The sequence below is a fragment of the Argopecten irradians genome, chromosome 9 (genome assembly GCF_041381155.1).
Source record: "Argopecten irradians isolate NY chromosome 9, Ai_NY, whole genome shotgun sequence".
NCBI lineage: Eukaryota > Metazoa > Mollusca > Bivalvia > Pectinida > Pectinidae > Argopecten > Argopecten irradians.
In genome coordinates this window covers 30,880,641-30,900,990 of record NC_091142.1, presented here as the reverse complement: position 1 = coordinate 30,900,990, position 20,350 = coordinate 30,880,641, and the positions used below count along the sequence as shown (strand labels likewise).

The following is a 20,350-nucleotide window of genomic DNA, read 5'->3' as shown; positions in this document are numbered from 1 at the left end:
GAAATCAAATGTTTTGGTGCGGATATCATCATGTCTTATTTCTTGAATGGACTCAAAAAGAAAAGTCAGTACAGCAGGAGAGTGAATACTATTCAGTTTCTTTTCATTCTGTATATACTACTCTCTAACGATGTAAATCTGAACCCAGGACCTCCTGACAACAATACTGGGTGCGGATTATGTAGTATGGAAGTTCACTCAAGTGAGACTGTTACCTGTATTGGCTGTCCCACAATTGTCCACTCTACCTGCGTGAACACTACTGACCAAACCACACCTGTTGGTCTGGAATGGCTATGTGATGTGTGTGTGGACCACATGTCTACTTTTTATGATTTTTATCAGTCATCTGACAAAGAGGTTCAAAATTTACCTCCAGGACTAAGATTTGCACATTTGAATGTGAGAGGTCTTCTTAGCAAATTGGATTATATAAGAATTTTACTAAGAAACCAAACTTTTGATGTTTTAACAATTTCTGAGAGTCATCTGGATGACTCAATTGAAGATGGTGAACTTTCTGTTTCTGGATACAGTATGTATCGTAAGGACCGGAACAGGCGTGGTGGAGGTGTTGTTACATATGTCCTTAATACATTATCCTCAGCTGCTGAGTATTGTGAAACTGACCTGGAACTACTATCTATTACTATTAGGCATAACAACTCCTCACCAATTACGTGTGTCACAGTGTATAGACCACCGAATGAATTAGCTAACTGGTATGACCGATTTGACTCGGTCATGGAAAAATTGTCCACGGAAAAGAATAACTTAGTGGTACTCGGGGATTTCAATGTTGATGAACTGAAATCTTTTAAACTGAAAGACTTGATGTTGCTATACAACCTACGGCAACAAATCACTGTACCAACGCGGGAAACCAGAGACTCAAGTACCCTCATAGATCATATCTATACATCAGACTTTATTGGGCATATTGTCTCCGGGGTTATTCCTTTGGGATGTAGTGACCATCACCTTGTATATGCTATCCGTAAGCTTAGGGGAAGGTCCCTTAACTCTCACAAAACTGTCCAATACCGGAAATTCAAGGACGTTAACCTAAAAGACCTGACTGCTGACATGCAAAAGGTTCCTTGGAGTTCTATTGAGGTGTTTGAAGATATAGATGATGTTTGGACTGCATTTAAAGATCTTTTTCTGGGTGTTATAAATAAACATGCACCTTTGTGTGAAAAACGAGTTAAAGCACATTCTTCTCAATGGATTAATGACGATATTCTAAATGAAATGCATAATCGTGATTATCTGCATAACAAAGCCAGATGTTCTAACTTAGAATCTGATTGGCCATTGTACAAAGCTTGTAGAAACAGAGTTCTTTTTTAAATTAGGCAAGCCAAACAAAACTATTTAGATGAATCTGTTATGCAATGTTCTAAGAATTCTAAAGAACTGTGGAAAAAGATAAAGGAATTTTTACCTAGTAAAAAATCAACATTGACCGTTAATTTAAAAGTTGACGGAAGTACTATTTCTGAAAAAGTAGAAGTTGCTAATGCCTTTAATGATTTTTTCTGTAATATTGGATCTGTAATTGGTAAAACCTTTGATGATAGTTTACCAACAGTAGATAATTTTGTTACAGACAGTCCTTATTTTATACCAAATATTACACCAGATTTTGTTCTGGGTGAAATCAAGAAAATGGCTGATGGTAAGGCTACTGGCGTTGATGGTATTTCAGTGAAACTACTTAAAATAGCCGGTGACTCTATTGTGTCACCATTGACCTTTTTGTTTAACATGTCCATTTCTAATGGAACTTTTCCTTCTGAATGGAAGAAGGCCAAGGTTACTCCTATTTTTAAAGCTGGTGAATCCAACTTGGTCAATAACTACAGACCTGTTTCTGTATTATGTGTTCTTAGTAAGATTTTAGAGAAGCATGTTCACAATACTCTGTATGATTTTCTTTCTAAGAACAAACTTTTAAGTGATTGTCAATTTGGATTTCGTCCAAATCATTCTACTGATACAGCTTTAGTTAATATTGTAGATAAATGGCTTAAAAATATTGATGAAGGTTTTCTAACTGGTGCTGTATTTATCGACCTTCGAAAAGCTTTTGATACTGTTAATCATGCTGTTCTTTTACATAAACTTAAATCATATGCTGTATCACCTCTTTCATTAAGGTTCTTTGAGTCTTATCTGACAAACAGATCACAAGCAGTAAGCTACAAGGATGTCATGTCTGATTTTAAACCTATAGATATTGGAGTACCACAGGGTTCAATACTTGGGCCACTGCTGTTTATTTTAAATATAAATGATTATCCTAAATGTCTTAAACATTCTACTGTAATTATGTATGCCGATGATACCTCACAAAGTGTGAGAAATAAGTCAGTAGATCTTTTAGAGGCACAAATGAAAGATGATTTACATTGTACAATCAAGTGGATGAGAGAAAACAAACTTAGTCTGAATTTGAACAAAACCCAGTGCATGGTGATTGGATCAGCACAGAGGTTATCCAAATGCCGAGAGTTGAATTTAAATATAAATGATTTTCATATTGAATCTGTACATTGTGCAAAACTCCTTGGAGTTTTTGTTGACCGTTGTCTTTCATGGAAAGACCATATTGACTATGTATCAAAGAAAGTCTCAAAAAAGATTGGTGTTCTGAAAAGGCTAAGGCCATTTATGTCAAATGATGTTCTGAAAAAAGTCTACCAAAGTATAGTTTTTCCACAATTCATATATTGCTCTGTTGTTTGGAGTGAGGCCAGTAACACATCTTATATTCATAAATTGTGCAAGCTATAAAAAAGAGCAGCAAGAGTTTTACTAAATGTTAGAGATATTTTAACACCATCCAAAGTACTTTTTACTCAGTTGAAGTGGCTGCCAATAGAAAACTATTTTATTTTTAGGAAAGCTGTTCTTGCTTACAAAATTTTACATGGGGATACTCCTAGTGTCTTCAGTAACATGTTTACCTATATTAAGGATGTTAGTATGAGAAATACAAGATCTTCAATTTCAAATAAGTTTTATATTCCTAATGCTAGAACAAGTTATTTTAAGCGTTCATTTGTTTACACTTGTTCCAATGTACTAAATGGATTGAACAATGATATTAGAAATGCTCCCAGTGTTGCTGTTTTTAAACAAAAATATTTAAAGGATGTATTTTCACAATTTTAGTTTTATACTTTCTACCAATATGTTGATATGAATGTATATGCCTTTTTAATTAAGGTGTTGTCTGTATTAAACTGTTGTCTGTGATAACTGTATATATTGATGCAGGGCCATATTGTAAATTAGACTTGTCTAAATATGTAACCCTGGTTAAATAAAAGATTTTATTATTATTATTAAAGCACTAGAATATGGCGATGCTGATTTCCCTATCCATCCTTTGTTGACCAAATCAATGATGTAATCTTTGACTTCATAGTAAAGTGGAGGTGGGATAGTACGATACGGTTACTGGGTCATTATCAGTCAATTCAGTCTTCATCTTCAGAGTCGGGGTATATCCAACATCATTCTCATCCCTCGAGAACAAATGACACTCATTCCGTAACATCTGTCTGTTGCGGTTTGCTGTTCTGGATCCGACCTCTCTGTCTTCAACACCACGGCAGGGTCCCACCATGTCGAATCATCTGTGTTGACACCCACTTCTGCCGATTCGGAATACTAGCTGACATCTCACTTGTGTCTTCACCATTACTAGCATCTCCTTGACGGCATTACCACAGTAACGTCATTTTTACAGTGACGTCATTATCACATTGACATCTTTACCACAGTGAAATCATTATCAAAGTGACATCATTATCACAGAGACATTATTTCAGTGACATTACTACAGTGACATAATTATTAAAGTGACATCATTATCATGGTGACATTAATATCACATTGACGTCGTTATCACCGTGTCATCATTATAACAGTGATACCATTATCACAATGACATCATTATCACAGTGACATTATTATAACAGTGATATCATTATCACAGTGACGTCATTATCACAGTGACATCATTATTACAGTTACGTCATTATTACGGTGACATCATTATTACAGTGACATTATCACAGTGACGTCATTATCACAGTGACATTATCACAGTGACGTCATTATTACAGTGACGTCATTATTACAGTGACATCATTGTTACAGTGACATCATTATCACAGTGATATCTTTATCACAGAGACATCATTGTTACAGTGACATCATTATTACATTGACATTATTATCACGGTGACATTATTATAACTGTGACATCATTATCACAGTGACTTCCTTATCACAGTGTCATCATTATCACAGAGACATCATTGTTACAGTGACATCATTATTACATTGACATTATCATAGTGACATCATTATTACAGTGACATTATCACAGTGACATCATTATCACAGTGACATTATCACAGTGACATCATTATCACAGTGACATCATTATTACAGTGACATCATTATTACAGTGACATCATAATCACAGTGACATCATTATAACAGTGACATTATAACAGTGACATCATTTTCACAGTGATATCATTATTACAGTGACATCATTATCACTGTGACATCATAACAGTGACATCATTATTAAAGTGATATCTTTATTACAGTGACATCATTATCACAATGACATCATTATCACAATGACATCATTATCACAGTGATATCATTATCACAGTGACATCATTGTTACAGTGACATCATTATCACAATGACATCATTGTTACAGTGACATCATTACTACAGTGACATTATCACAGTGTCATCATTATCACAGAGACATCATTGTTACAGTGACATATCATTGACATCATTATCAGTGACATTATCATAGTGACATCATTATTACAGTGACATTATCACAGTGACATCATTATCACAGTGACATTATCACAGTGACATCATTATCACAGTGACATCATTATCACAGTGACATCATTATCACAGTGACATCATTATCACAGTGACATCATTATCACAGTGACATTATCACAGTGACATCTTTATCACAGTGATATCTTTATCACAGAGACATCATTATCACAGTGACATCATAACAGTGACATCATTATTAAAGTGATATCTTTATTACAGTGACATCATTATCACAATGACATCATTATCACAATGACATCATTATCACAGTGATATCATTATCACAGTGACATCATTGTTACAGTGACATCATTATCACAATGACATCATTATTACAGTGACATCATTATCACAGTGACATAATTATAGCAGTGACATCATTATTACAGTGACATTATCACAGTGATATCATTATCACAGTGACATTATTATAACAGTGACATCATTATTACAGTGACATTATCACAGTGACATCATTATCACAGTGACATCATTATCACAGCGACATTGTTATCACCTTGAGGTCATTATCGCACTGACGTCATTATCACAGTGACATCATTAATACAGTGATATCATTATTACAGTGACATCATTATGACCACCATATATGTCCTCACCTATCCTTTTATTACCACCATAAATGTCCACACTTAACCTTAAGTTATCACCATAAATGTCCTCTCATAACCTTAAGTTACAACCATAAATGTCCCCACTTAACCTTAAGTTACCATCATAAATGTCCCCACTTAACCTTTAGTTACCACCATAAATGCCCCAGTTAACCTTTAGTTACCATCATAAATGTCCCCACTTAACCTTTAGTTACCACCATAAATGTCCCCACTTAACCTAAAGTTACCACAATAAATGTCCCCACTTAACCTTTAGTTACCACCATAAATGTCCCCACTTAACCTTTAGTTACCACCATAAATGTCCCCACTTAACCTTTAGTTACCATCATAAATGTCCCCACTTAACCTTTAGTTACCACGATAAATGTCCCCACTTAACCTTTAGTAACCACCATAAATGTCCCCACTTAACCTTAAAGTTACCACAATAAATGTCCCCACTTAACCTTTAGTTACCATCATAAATGTCCCCCACTTAACCTTTAGTTACCATCATAAATGTCCCCACTTAACCTTTAGTTACCACCATAAATGTCCCCACTTAACCTTAAGTTACCACCATAAATGTCCCCACTTAACCTTTAGTTACCACCATAAATGTCCCCACTTAACCTTTAGTTACCACCATAAATGTCCCCACTTAACCTTTAGTTACCACCATAAATGTCCCCACTTAACCTTTAGTTACCACCATAAATGTCCCCACTTAACCTTTAGTTACCATCATAAATGTCCCCACTTAACCTTTAGTTACCACCATAAATGTCCCCACTTAACCTTTAGTTACCACCATAAATGTCCCCACTTAACCTTTAGTTACCACCATAAATGTCCCCACTTAACCTTTAGTTACCACCATAAATGTCCCCACTTAACCTTTAGTTACCACCATAAATGTCCCCACTTAACCTTTAGTACCACCATAAATGTCCCCACTTAACCTTTAGTTACCACCATAAATGTCCCCACTTAACCTTTAGTTACCACCATAAATGTCCCCACTTAACCTTTAGTTACCACATAAATGTCCCCACTTAACCTTTAGTTACCACCATAAATGTCCCCACTATAACCACTTAACCTTTAGTTACCACCATAAATGTCCCCACTTAACCTTTAGTTACCACCATAAATGTCCCCACTTAACCTTAAGTTACCACCATAAATGTCCCCACTTAACCTTTAGTTACCACATTAATGTCCCCACTTAACCTTTAGTTACCACCATAAATGTTCCCACTTAACCTTTAGTTACCACCATAAATGTCCCCACTTAACCTTTAGTAAGCACCATAAATGTCCCCACTTAACCTTTAGTTACCACCATAAATGTCCCCACTTAACCTTTAGTTACCACATTAATGTCCCCACTTAACCTTTAGTAATCACCATAAATGTCCCCACTTAACCTTTAGTTACTAACATGAATGTCCCCACTTAACCTTAAGTTACCACCATAAATGTCCCCAGTTAATCTTTAGTTACCACCATAAATGTCCCCACTTAAGCTTTAGTTACCACCATAAATGTCCCCACTTAACCTTAAGTTACCATCATAAATGTCCCCACTTAACCTTTAGTTACCACCATAAATGTCCCAAGTTAATCTTTAGTTACCACCATAAATGTCCCCAGTTAATCTTTAGTTACCACCATAAATGTCCCCAGTTAATCTTTAGTTACCACCATAAATGTCCCACTTAAGCTTTAGTTACCACCATAAATGTCCCCAGTTAATCTTTAGTTACCACCATAAATGTCCCCAGTTAATCTTTAGTTACCACCATAAATGTCCCCACTTAACCTTTAGTTACCACCATAAATGTCCCAAGTTAATCTTTAGTTACCACCATAAATGTCCCACTTAACTTTAGTTACCATCCATAAATGTCCCACTTAACTTTAGTACCCATAAATGTCCCCACTAACCTTATACCACCTTGTCCCAGTTACCACCATAAATGTCCCCACTTAACCTTTAGTTACCACCATAAATGTCCCCACTTAACCTTTAGTTACCACCATAAATGTCCCCACTTAACCTTTAGTTACCACCATAAATGTCCCCACTTAACCTAAAGTTACCACATAAATGTCCCCACTTAACCTTTAGTTACCACCATAAATGTCCCCACTAAACCTTTGTTACCACCATAAATGTCCCCACTTAACCTTTAGTTACCACCATAAATGTCCCCACTTAACCTTTAGTTACCACATAAATGTCCCCACTTAACCTTTAGTTACCACCATAAATGTCCCCACTTAACCTTTAGTTACCACCATAAATGTCCCCACTTAACCTTAGTTACCACCATAAATGTCCCCACTTAACCTTAGTTACCACCATAAATGTCCCCACTTAACCTTATACTACCTTAGTACTACCATAAATGTCCCCACTTAACCTTAAGTTACCACCATAAATGTCCCCACTAAACCGTTAGTTACCACCATAAATGTCCCCACTTAACCTTTAGTTACCATCATAAATGTCCCCACTTAACCTTTAGTTACCACCATAAATGTCCCCACTTAACCTAAAGTTACCACCATAAATGTCCCCACTTAACCTTTAGTTACCATCATAAATGTCCCCACTTAACCTTAAGTTACCACCATAAATGTCCCCACTTAACCTTTAGTTATCACCATAAATGTCCCCACTTAACCTTTAGTAACCCCCATAAATGTCCCCACTTAACCTTTAGTTACCACCATAAATGTCCCCACTTAACCTTTAGTAACCCCCATAAATGTCCCCACTTAACCTTTAGTAACCCCCATAAATGTCCCCACTTAACCTTAAGTTACCACCAAAAATGTCCCCACTTAACCTTTAGTTACCAACATAAATGTTCCCACTTAACCTTAAGTTACCATCATAAATGTCCCCAGTTAACCTTTAGTTACCATCATAAATGTCCCCACTTAACCTTTAGTTACCAACATAAATGTTCCCACTTAACCTTAAGTTACCATCATAAATGTCCCCACTTAACCTTTAGTTACCATCATTAATGTCCCCACTTAACCTTTAGTTACCACCATAAATGTCCCCACTTAACCTTTAGTTACCACCATAAATGTCCCCACTTAACCTTTAGTTACCACCATAAATGTCCCCACTTAACCTTTAGTTACCACCATAAATGTCCCCACTTAACCTTTAGTTACCACCATAAATGTCCCCACTTAACCTTAAGTTACCATCATAAATGTCCCCACTTAACCTTTATTTACCACCATAAATGTCCCCACTTAACCTTTAGTAATCACCATAAATGTCCCACTTAACCTTTAGTTACTAACATGAATGTCCCCACTTAACCTTAAGTTACCACCATAAATGTCCCCAGTTAATCTTTAGTTACCACCATAAATGTCCCACTTAATCTTTAGTTACCACCATAAATGTCCCCACTTAACCTTTAGTTACCATCATAAATGTCCCCACTTAACCTTTAGTAGCTACCATAAATGTCCCCACTTAATCTTTATTTATGACAATAAATGTCCCCACTTAACATTTAGTTACCACCATAAATGTCCCCACTTAACCTTTAGTTACCATCATAAATGTCCCCACTTAACCTTTAGTTACCACCATAAATGTCCCCACTTAACCTTTAGTAATCACCATTAATGTCCCCACTTAACCTTTAGTTACCACCATAAATGTCCCCACTTAACCTACCACCATAAATGTCCCCACTTAACCTTTAGTAATCACCATTAATGTCCCCACATAATCTGTAGTTACCACTATAAATGTCCCCACTTAACCTGTAGTCACCCCTAGAATTACCCATAAAACATAAAAAAACCCATGTCAACTTTTAGTAACCCCTTTAATGCCTGATAGAGGTTATCCAACGAGAGGTACAAGTCCATAAGAAAATCCCTAATTAACCACGTAATTTACAAAATATCATTGTCATTCATAAAATTCAAACTTAACTACACAAATTATACTTCATCTGAAAGTGTCTGATGCTGGTAACTTACGTTATAAAATTTCAGTTAAAATCATAACATTTTTTGCAGGATAAATATTTCAGGAGCTGAATAAATAATTCACCACCTCCCAACAAGAGGGCCTATGTATATGGAAGCTAGGATGGTATTGATCTAGCTGTTTACTACCTTGTGAGTAGAGAGTTTATAAAGGAATATTAACATTGTCACAAGATAGGTTTATTATAATGAATGTCTGTCAAATAACTTGTGTCATACAATGTCCTCTATACATGTGTCACACAACATCAACCAGTGTCACACACCATCAACTAGTGTCACATGACATCAACAAGTGTCATATAACATCAACTAGTGTGACACGACATCAACTAGTGTCACATGACATCCTCTAGTGTCAAAGGATATTAACTAGTGTCACATGACATCAACTAGTGTGACACGACATCAACTAGTGTCACACGACATCAACTAGTGTCACATGACATCAACTAGTGTCACATGACATCAACTAGTGTCACATGACATCAACTAGTGTCACATGACATCAACTAGTGTCACACGACATCAACTAGTGTCACATGACATCAACTAGTGTCACACGACATCAACTAGTGTCACACGACATCAACTAGTGTCACATGACATCAACTAGTATGACACGACATCAACTAGTGTTATATGACATAAACTAGTGTCACTCGACATCAACTAGTGTTACATGACATCAACTAGTGTCACACGACATCAACTAGTGTCACACGACATCAACTAGTGTCACAGGACATCAACTAGTGTCACAGGACATCAACTAGTGTCACACGACATCAACTAGTGTCACAGGACATCAACTAGTGTCACAGGACATCAACTAGTGTCACATGACATCAACTAGTGTCACACGACATCAACTAGTGTTATATGACATAAACTAGTGTCACTCGACATCAACTAGTGTCACACGACATCAACTAGTGTCATAGGACAATCAACTAGTGTCACACGACATCAACTAGTGTCACACAACATCAACTAGTGTCATAGGACAATAACTAGTGTCACAGGACATCAACTAGCATCACAGGACATCAACTAGTGTCACACGACATCAACTAGTGTCATAGGACAATAACTAGTGTCATAGGACAATAACTAGTGTCATAGGACAATAACTAGTGTCACAGGACATCAACTAGTGTCACAGGACATCAACTAGTGTTACAGGACATCAACTAGTGTCACACGACATCAACTAGTGTCATAGAACATCAACTAGTGTCATAGGACATTAACTAGTGTTAATTTGGTAACCTCGCTTTAAATAGATACAGGGAATTTTTGACCAATTGAAATGGGGCATTGTCGATCATCAGGCATAAATCACAATAAACAAACAAGTTTCAATTGGTACTGTTAAGCTTGTGTTATAGGCATTGTGTCATATAATAGAACAGTTATTGATTATTGTTGGTTGATACCAGGAATTGTTAAACCGTTGAAAGGTGAATTTTCAGGAGAAAATATTTGACCAATCACAAGCCTTTAAAGATTTCTTTTGAAGATATCAGAGAGAGAGACTCGCATTTTGAAGGCAACACAGGCAATCAGAGTGTACCCTTATTCAATCCTAGTGATGTACATAAAATGAAATCTCTGTAGGCCTGTGACTGGTCAGGGTTTCCTTCTGAACTACCTTAAAATTTACTATGAGATAGTCCAGGGATGGATATGACAACACTGAAAGTAACCCCTGGAGCTTGAGTATCAAGGATGAATTTCAACATGTGAACACGATTTATATATGGAATATTTTCAATATAAAGATATATAAAAAAGCAAGAAGAAGCAAGCCACCTTCAGAGAAAGGTCTTAATTGTTAAAGTGTTGACTAATGCCAGCTTAGCTGTTACTGAGACCAAATGTGAAGTTTGGGAAAAAAAAAATTAAAAAAATTAATGTGGCCTACAATAAATTTAACTAAAATGATATGATGAAATTCACAGAAAGTCTCAATTTAAATATCACGTGACCCAATCGACTTCGCACGGGAAAAACAGAAACAAATATGTTATCGGCAGTAGAACATGTGTAGGCCTATATACAAAACACTTTGGTAATTGCAGGTTTTGCAATGACGACTGTTTCAAGATGGCGGGTATGTTTACAAGACGATCAATGCACTGAATATTGTCATAATACACATCTTTTGTCTTTACTCTAGGGCATTGGTACAATGTTCGATCATTGTATATGTTTGTGATTGCATAAAAAAACTGAAAAGTTACATATATTGGGCCTTTAATATAACAAAAAGGAATGCTTCAATGAGCTTCTATTTCACCTTACCTGTTAGCAAACTTGTCTATAAGGATTGTCTCCCTTTGTTAATATATTTTCATTAATGATATCTATGGTAATACAGGAGATAAGTAAAGCTCTCTGAAATATTCAACCTGAAATTTATTACATGCTGTTACTTTAACCCTTCAACAAATGATGTAATAAAAACCTGTAAAGTAGTTTTAATGAGGCCCATAAATAATGAATGAGATATGTATATACAACAAATGATGTACATGTATGATTTTAAGAATGACATGAGGATATGACAAGAACTTAGAGCTATTTCCGCTTCTTTATAATGTGTGAACTTAGAGCTATTTCCGCTTCTTTATAATGTGTTTATAAGTTGTTAATGTAAGTTTAAATTCTTATTGCTGTCTTGTAAATCAAATCCTTCTTTCTAACTTATTCTTAGTTCTTATTGCAGCCACTTTAATCAAATCCTTATTTCTTACTTATTAAAAATTCTAATTGCTGCCTTGTAAATCAAATCCTTATTTCTTATATATTTAAAATTCTAGTTAAAATTTAAATCCTTGTTGCTGCATCATTCATCAACTTACTTAAAATTCTAATTTCAGCCTCATTTATCAAATCTTTGTTTTTAACTTAGTTAAAATTCTTATTGCTTCCTTGTAAATCAAATCCTTATTTCTAACTTATTTAAAATTCTTATTGCATCCTTGTAAATCAAATTCTTATTTCTAACTTATTCAAAATCCTAATTGCTGCCTGGTTAATCAAATCCTTATTTCTGCATCATTATTCAAATACTTATTTTCAACTTATCTAAGATCCTTATTGCAGCATCTTTAATCAAGCACCTATTTCTAACTTATTCAAAATCCTTATTGCTACATTATTAATCAAATACTTATTTCTTACTTATTTAAAATCCTTATCGCTGCCTTGTTAATCAAATCCTTATTTCCTACTTATTTAGAATTCCAATTGTTGCCTTGTCAATAGAATCCTTATTTCTAACTTACTTAAATATTCTAATTGCAGCCTCTTTAATCAAATCCTTATTTCTAACTTATTTAGAATTCCAATTGTTGCCTTGTCAATAGAATCCTTATTTCTAACTTACTTAAATATTCTAATTGCAGCCTCTTTAATCAAATCCTTATTTCTAACTTATTTAATATTCTTATTGCTGCATCATGAATCAAATACTTATTCTTACTTATTCAAAATCATTATTACTGCATCATTAATTAAATCCTTATTCCTAACTTGTTTAAATTCCTTATTGCTGCATGATAAATCAAAAACTTATTCTAACTTATTCAAAATCCTTATTGCTACATCATTAGTCAAAAACTTATTTCTAACATATTCAAAATCCTTATTGCTGCATCAATAATTAAATCCTTATTCCTAACTTATTTTAAATCCTTATCGCTTCCTTGTACATCAAATCCTTATTTCTTACTCATTTAGAATTCGAATTGCTGCCTTGTCAACAGAATCCTTATTTCTAAATTACTTAAAATTCTAATTGCAGCCTCATTAAATCAATTCCTTATTTTTAACTTATTTAATGTTCTTATTGCTTCCTTGTAAATCAAATCCTTATTTCTAACTTATTCAAAATCCTTATTGCTACCTTGTAAATCAAATACTTATTTCTAACTTTTTCAAAATCCTTGTTGCTGAATCATTTATCAAATTCATTTTTTTAACTTATTTAAAATCCTAATTGCTGCCACATTAATCAACTACTTATTTCTAAGTTATTTAAAATCCTTATTGCTGCATCATTCATCAAATCCTTATTCATGGCTTATCTATAAAATCCCTATTTTCATTTATCTATAAAATCATCATTTCTCCCACTTTTTCATTAAATACAAAAAATCCTTATTCATGGCTTATCTATAAAATCCCTATTTTCATTTATCTATAAAATCATCATTTCTCCCACTTTTTCATTAAATACAAAAAGTAAAATTACAGTAATAAAATCTTTACTTTGCATACTAATAAAATAATTCTTCAATGAGGTATTAGCTAATAGTTTCATTCTTAGGCTAGGTCTAGATACTAGATCTAAAAGAAACAACATCATTTTGAATCCCCATCCCATAAGGATGCTACCAATGCAATATGAGTGCATATGAGTGTTATCCAATATTTGGTTTCAGAGGAGAAAGTTGTTTTTAAAGAACCCTGCCCCTCAGTCCTCAGGATGCCAACTCCACCATTTGTAAAATTTTGATTTCCCACCCAAAAAGTTGTTAGTGCAATATGAGTTCTATACAATGATTAGTTTAAAAAAGAAATTGTAATATGTTAAAAGTTAAAAGCCAGATTGACAAAGATTTAATACAAACACCCCTTCCCCCAAGGATGTTTCTGGGCAAATTTGGTTACATTACATGCAGAGCTCTATGTCCAGTAGTGATTAAAATGATTGACCTCTATTTCCCCTATTGGGTCCCATCTTTTCTGCCCCAGATTGGGTCATAGCTAAGATTTATACAAACTCTATCCCCCTTCCCCCAAGGATATTTCTGGACAAAGTTAGTTACAATCCATGCAGAACTCTATGCTGATGGACAACAGACCAATGATGGATGCCACACAATGACATAAGCTCACTGGCCCTTCAGACCAGGCGAGCTGCAAACCAATCAGAGTCCAGCAAACAAATTCTTAGAAGATTACAGAGAGCTACAAAGTCAACCACAATGGATCGTTATTGGATTTCTTTTGTTTACATCAACGGACCAAATTAACTGCTTCATCCAATGTCGTAGACAGAGCCTTCAGATTTGCTATGATATAGTCCAGAGGTGGATGTAACGACAGTGATAGTAACCCCTGGAATATTGAGGATGTACCAAAGAATAACGACTTCAAAAAATTATGAAGGAATAAAGAAAGATGAAAACAGAGAAATACATCATGTAATAACTGTAAACAATAATGGAATGATGAAAAAATGAAATGTCATTACTGGAAGATGATAAGAGAGATGACAGGGTATTGTTAGATGATAAAAGAGAAATGGCAAGGTATTGTTAGATGATGAGAAAGATGGCAAGGTATTGTTAGATGATGAGATGTATGACAGAATATTGTAATATGATGAGAGAGATGACAAGGTCTTGGTAGATGTTGAGAGAGATGACAAGGTATTGTTATGTAATAAGAAGGATGACAGAGTATTGTTAGATGATGAGATGGATGACAAGGTATTGTTAGACGAGGAGAGAGATGACAAGGTCTTGGTAGATGTTGAGAGAGATGACAAGGTATTGTTATGTAATAAGAAGGATGACAGAGTATTGTTAGATGATAAGAAGGATTACGTTGTATGTCAGATGAGAGAGCTGACAGAGTATTGTTGGATGATGAGAGAGATGAGAGGGTATTGTTAGATGATGAGATAGATGACAGGTTAGTGTTATATCATGAGATAGATGACAGGGTATTGTTAGATGATAATAGAGATGATAAGGTATTGTTATATGATGAGAGAGATGACAGTGTATTGTTAGATAATGAAAAAAGATGAGAGGGTATTGTTAGATGATGAGATAGATGACATGGTAATGTTAGATGATGAGAGAGATGACAGGGTATTGTTAGATGATGAGAGGGATGACAGGGTATTGTTAGATGATGAGAGAGATGACAGGGTATTGTTAGATGATGAGAGAGATGACAGGGTATTGGTAGATGATGAGAGAGATGACAGGGTATTGTTACATGATGAGAGAGATGACAGGGTATTGTTAGATGATGAGAGAGATGACAGGGTATTGTTAGATGATGAGAGAGATGACAGGGTATTGTTAGATGATGAGAGAGATGACAGGGTATTGTTAGATGATGAGAGAGATGACAGGGTATTGTTACATGATGAGAGAGATGACAGGGTATTGTTAGATGATGAGAGAGATGACAGGGTATTGTTAGATGATGAGAGAGATGACAGGGTATTGTTAGATGATGAGAGAGATGACAGGGTATTGTTACATGATGAGAGAGATGACAGGGTATTGTTAGATGATGAGAGAGATGACAGGGTATTGTTACATGATGAGAAAAATGACAGGGTATTGTTAGATGATGAGAGAGATTACATGGTATTATAAGATTATGAAATAGGTAACAGGGTATTATTAGATGATGAGAGAGATGACAGGGTATTATAAGATTATGAAATAGGTAACAGGCTATTATGAGATGACGAGATAGATGACAGGGTATTGTTATATGATCAGAGATATGACAGTGTATTGTTAGATAATGAGAGAAATGACAGGGTATTGTTAGATGATGAGAGAGATGATAGGGTATTGTTAGATAATGAGAGAGACGACAGGCAAGTATTATATGATGAGAGATATGACAGGGTATTGATAGATGATGATTAAGATGACATGGTATTGTTAGATGATGATTAAGATGACATGGTATTATTAGATGATGAGATAGATTATAATGTATTGTTAGATGATGACTGGGTATTGTTAGATGATGAGAGAGATGACAGGGTATTGTTAGATGATGAGAGGGATGACAGGGTATTGTTAGATGATGAGAGAGATGACAGGGTATTGTTAGATGATGAGAGAGATGACAGGGTATTGTTAGATGATGAGAGAGATGACAGGGTATTGTTACATGATGAGAGAGATGACAGGGTATTGTTAGATGATGAAATGACAGGGTATTGTTACATGATGAGAGAGATGACAGGGTATTTTTGGATGATGAGAGAGATGACAGGGTATTGTTACATGATGAGAGAGATGACAGGGTATTGTTAGATGATGAGAGAGATGACAGGGTATTGTTAGATGATGAGAGAGATGACAGGGTATTGTTAGATGATGAGAGAGATGACAGGGTATTGTTAGATGATGAGAGAGATGACAGGGTATTGTTACATGATGAGAGAGATGACAGGGTATTGTTAGATGATGAGAGAGATGACAGGGTATTGTTAGATGATGAGAGAGATGACAGGGTATTGTTACATGATGAGAGAGATGACAGGGTATTGTTAGATGATGAGAGAGATGACAGAGTATTGTTAGATGATGAGAGAGATGACAGGGTATTGTTAGATGATGAGAGAGATGACAGGGTATTGTTAGATGATGAGAGAGATGACAGGGTATTGTTAGATGATGAGAGAGATGACAGGGTATTGTTAGATGATGAGAGAGATGACAGGGTATTGTTAGATGATGAGAGAGATGACAGGGTATTGTTAGATGATGAGAGAGATGACAGGGTATTGTTAGATGATGAGAGAGATTACATGGTATTATAAGATTATGAAATAGGTAACAGGGTATTATGAGATGACGAGATAGATGACAGGGTATTGTTAGATGACGAGAGAGATGACAGGGTATTGTTAGATGATGAGAGAGATGACAGGGTATTGTTACATGATGAGAGAAATAGCAGGGTATTGTTAGATGATGAGAGAGATTACATGTTATTATGAGATGACGAGATAGATGACAGGGTATTGTTACATGATGAGAGAGATGACAGGGTATTGTTAGATGATGAGAGAGATTACATGGTATTATAAGATTATGAAATAGGTAACAGGGTATTATTAGATGATGAGAGAGATGACAGGGTATTGTTAGATGATGAGAGATATGACAGGGTATTGTTAGATGATGAGAGAGATGACAGGGTATTGTTAGATGATGAGAGAGATGACAGGGTATTGTTAGATGATGAGAGAGATGACAGGGTATTGTTAGATGATGAGAGAGATGACAGGGTATTGTTACATGATGAGAGATATGACAGTGTATTGTTAGATAATGAGAGAAATGACAGGGTATTGTTAGATGATGAGAGAGATGATAGGGTATTGTTAGATAATGAGAGAGACGACAGGCAAGTATTATATGATGAGAGATATGACAGGGTATTGATAGATGATGATTAAGATGACATGGTATTGTTAGATGATGAGAGGGATGACAAGGTATTGTTAGATGATGAGAGAGATGACATGATATTATTAGATGATGAGAGAGATGACAGGGTATTGTTAGACGATGAGAGAGATGACAGGGTATTGTTAGATGATGAGAGAGATGACAGGGTGTTGTTAGATGATGAGAGAGAGATGACAGGGTATTGTTAGATGATGAGAGAGATGACAGGGTATTGTTAGATGATGAGAGAGATGACAGGGTATTGTAAGATGATGAGAGAGATGACAGGGTATTGTTAGATGATGAGAGAGATGACAGGGTATTGTTAGATGATGAGAGAGATGACAGGGTATTGTTAGATGATGAGAGAGATGACAGGGTATTGTTAGATGATGAGAGAGATGACAGGGTATTGTTAGATGATGAGAGAGATGACAGGGTATTGTTAGATGATGAGAGAGATGACAGGGTATTGTTAGATGATGAGAGAGATGACAGGGTATTGTTAGATGATGAGAGAGATGACAGGGTATTGTTAGATGATGAGAGAGATGAAAGGGTATTGTTAGATGATGAGAGAGATGACAGGGTATTGTTAGATGATGAGAGAGATGACAGGGTATTGTTAGATGATGAGAGAGATGACAGGGTATTGTTAGATGATGAGAGAGATGACAAGGTATTATTAGATAATGATGATAAAGATGACAGGGTATTGTTAGATGATGAGAGAGATGACAGGGTATTGTTAGATGATGAGAGAGATGAAAGGGTATTGTTAGATGATGAGAGAGATGACAGGGTATTGTTAGATGATGAGAGAGATGACAGGGTATCGGTAGATGATGAGAGAGATGACAGGGTATTATTAGATGATGAGAGAGATGACAGGGTATTATTATATGATGAGAGTGATGACAGGGTATTGTTAGATGATGAGAGAGATGACAGGGTATTGTTAGATGATGAGAGAGATGACAGGGTATTGTTAGATGATGAGAGAGATGACAAGGTATTATTAGATAATGATGATAAAGATGACAGGGTATCGGTAGTGATGAGAGAGATGACAGGGTATCGGTAGATGATGGAGAGAGTGACAGGGTATTGTTAGATGATGAGAGAGATGACAGGGTATTGTTAGATGATGAGAGAGATGACAGGGTATTGTTAGATGATGAGAGAGATGACAGGGTATTGTTAGATGATGAGAGAGATGACAGGGTATTGTTAGATGATGAGAGAGATGACAGGGTATTGTTAGATGATGAGAGAAATGACAGGGTATTGTTAGATGATGAGAGGGATGAAAGGGTATTATCAGATGATGAGAGGGATGACAGGGTATTGTTAGATGATGAGAGGGATGACAGGGTATTGTTAGATGATGAGATAGACGACAGGGTATTGTTAGATGATGAGAGGGATGACAGGGTATTGTTAGATGATGAGATAGATGACAGGGTATTGTTAGATGATGAGAGAGATGACAGGGTATTGTTAGATGATGAGAGAGATGACAGGGTATTATTAGATGATGAGAGAGATGACAGGGTATTGTTAGATGATGAGAGAGATGACAGGGTATTGTTAGATGATGAGAGGGATGAAAGGGTATTATCAGATGATGAGAGAGATGACAGGGTATTGTTAGATGATGAGAGAAATGACAGGGTATTGTTAGATGATGAGAGAGATGAAAGGGTATTGTTAGATGATGAGAGAGATGACAGGGTATTGTTAGATGATGAGAGAGATGACAGGGTATTGTTAGATGATGAGAGAGATGACAGGGTATTGTTAGATGATGAGAGAGATTACAGGCTAATATTAGATTATTGGAGAGATGGTTCTCTGATTTTCTCACATTCCAAGACACATAGTCCTCTTATACATATGGTTCATGGAAATTGACTTTATAATTTTGATGATTTTCTTTATATCTAACAAATAAAATCTACAGATTATACATCATATTAATGGAAAAAAAACATCCCTTTGATAACAATAATGAATTTGTATGAAAGAATAGAAAATTATTTTTTTCATCCTTCATCCTATGAATTATAATGAGCACAGAAAGTTGTTTGATGGCATTTGACATAGTTTTGTATCACCATTGTAGAATAGTTTAATGTGATTATTCCTTATTTGTTTGATATGGTGTGTGTATTTATATTGCTGATGTCACTATTGTTACCAAGTAAAAAAAAAAAAAAAATGAATATCATTGATTAAAGATAATCATAAATAATGATATAAATTATGTAATTAATTATAATTAGATATAGCATAAAAATATAGATATTTGACTTTATTATCATGTTTGGAGCTTGTGGATAAATGAATGACATGTTGTTCTTCCAAAATGCTAATTAGTTTACCCTAATCAATTCACAAAGATCGAATATAGCATATTATAATAAATTGATTTTCAGTGATGGAACATCTTGTAATGACAATTAATCATCCAAATTGGTGTATCTCTGCAATTCCAAGTAAGTATATGTGACTAAATCAATTTAAATCATAATAATACAGAGATAGAGGGAGAGGGATAGA

General features: G+C 35.2%; 1 protein-coding gene across 1 annotated transcript; it reads left to right on the top strand.

Moving 5' to 3' along the window:
• The first annotated feature begins 30 nt into the window (after positions 1–30).
• On the top strand, positions 31–15,247 carry LOC138330695 (uncharacterized). Its single transcript, XM_069278235.1, has 3 exons — positions 31–1,118; positions 1,359–1,878; positions 15,020–15,247. The coding sequence occupies exons 1-3, from the start codon at positions 31–33 to the stop codon at positions 15,245–15,247; spliced, it is 1,836 nt and encodes a 611-aa protein (XP_069134336.1).
• Positions 15,248–20,350: the final 5,103 nt, after the last annotated feature.

Bases quoted from the DNA above. Each gene is read 5' to 3' on its own strand.
- LOC138330695 (XM_069278235.1), top strand. From the start codon at position 31: ATGTCTTATTTCTTGAATGGACTCAAAAAGAAAAGTCAGTACAGCAGG. The intron at 1,119-1,358 runs GTTTGAAGATAT...TTTTTAAATTAG, and splicing joins CCTTGGAGTTCTATTGAGGT to GCAAGCCAAACAAAACTATT. The intron at 1,879-15,019 runs GTATTATGTGTT...TTATGTAATAAG, and splicing joins ATAACTACAGACCTGTTTCT to AAGGATGACAGAGTATTGTT.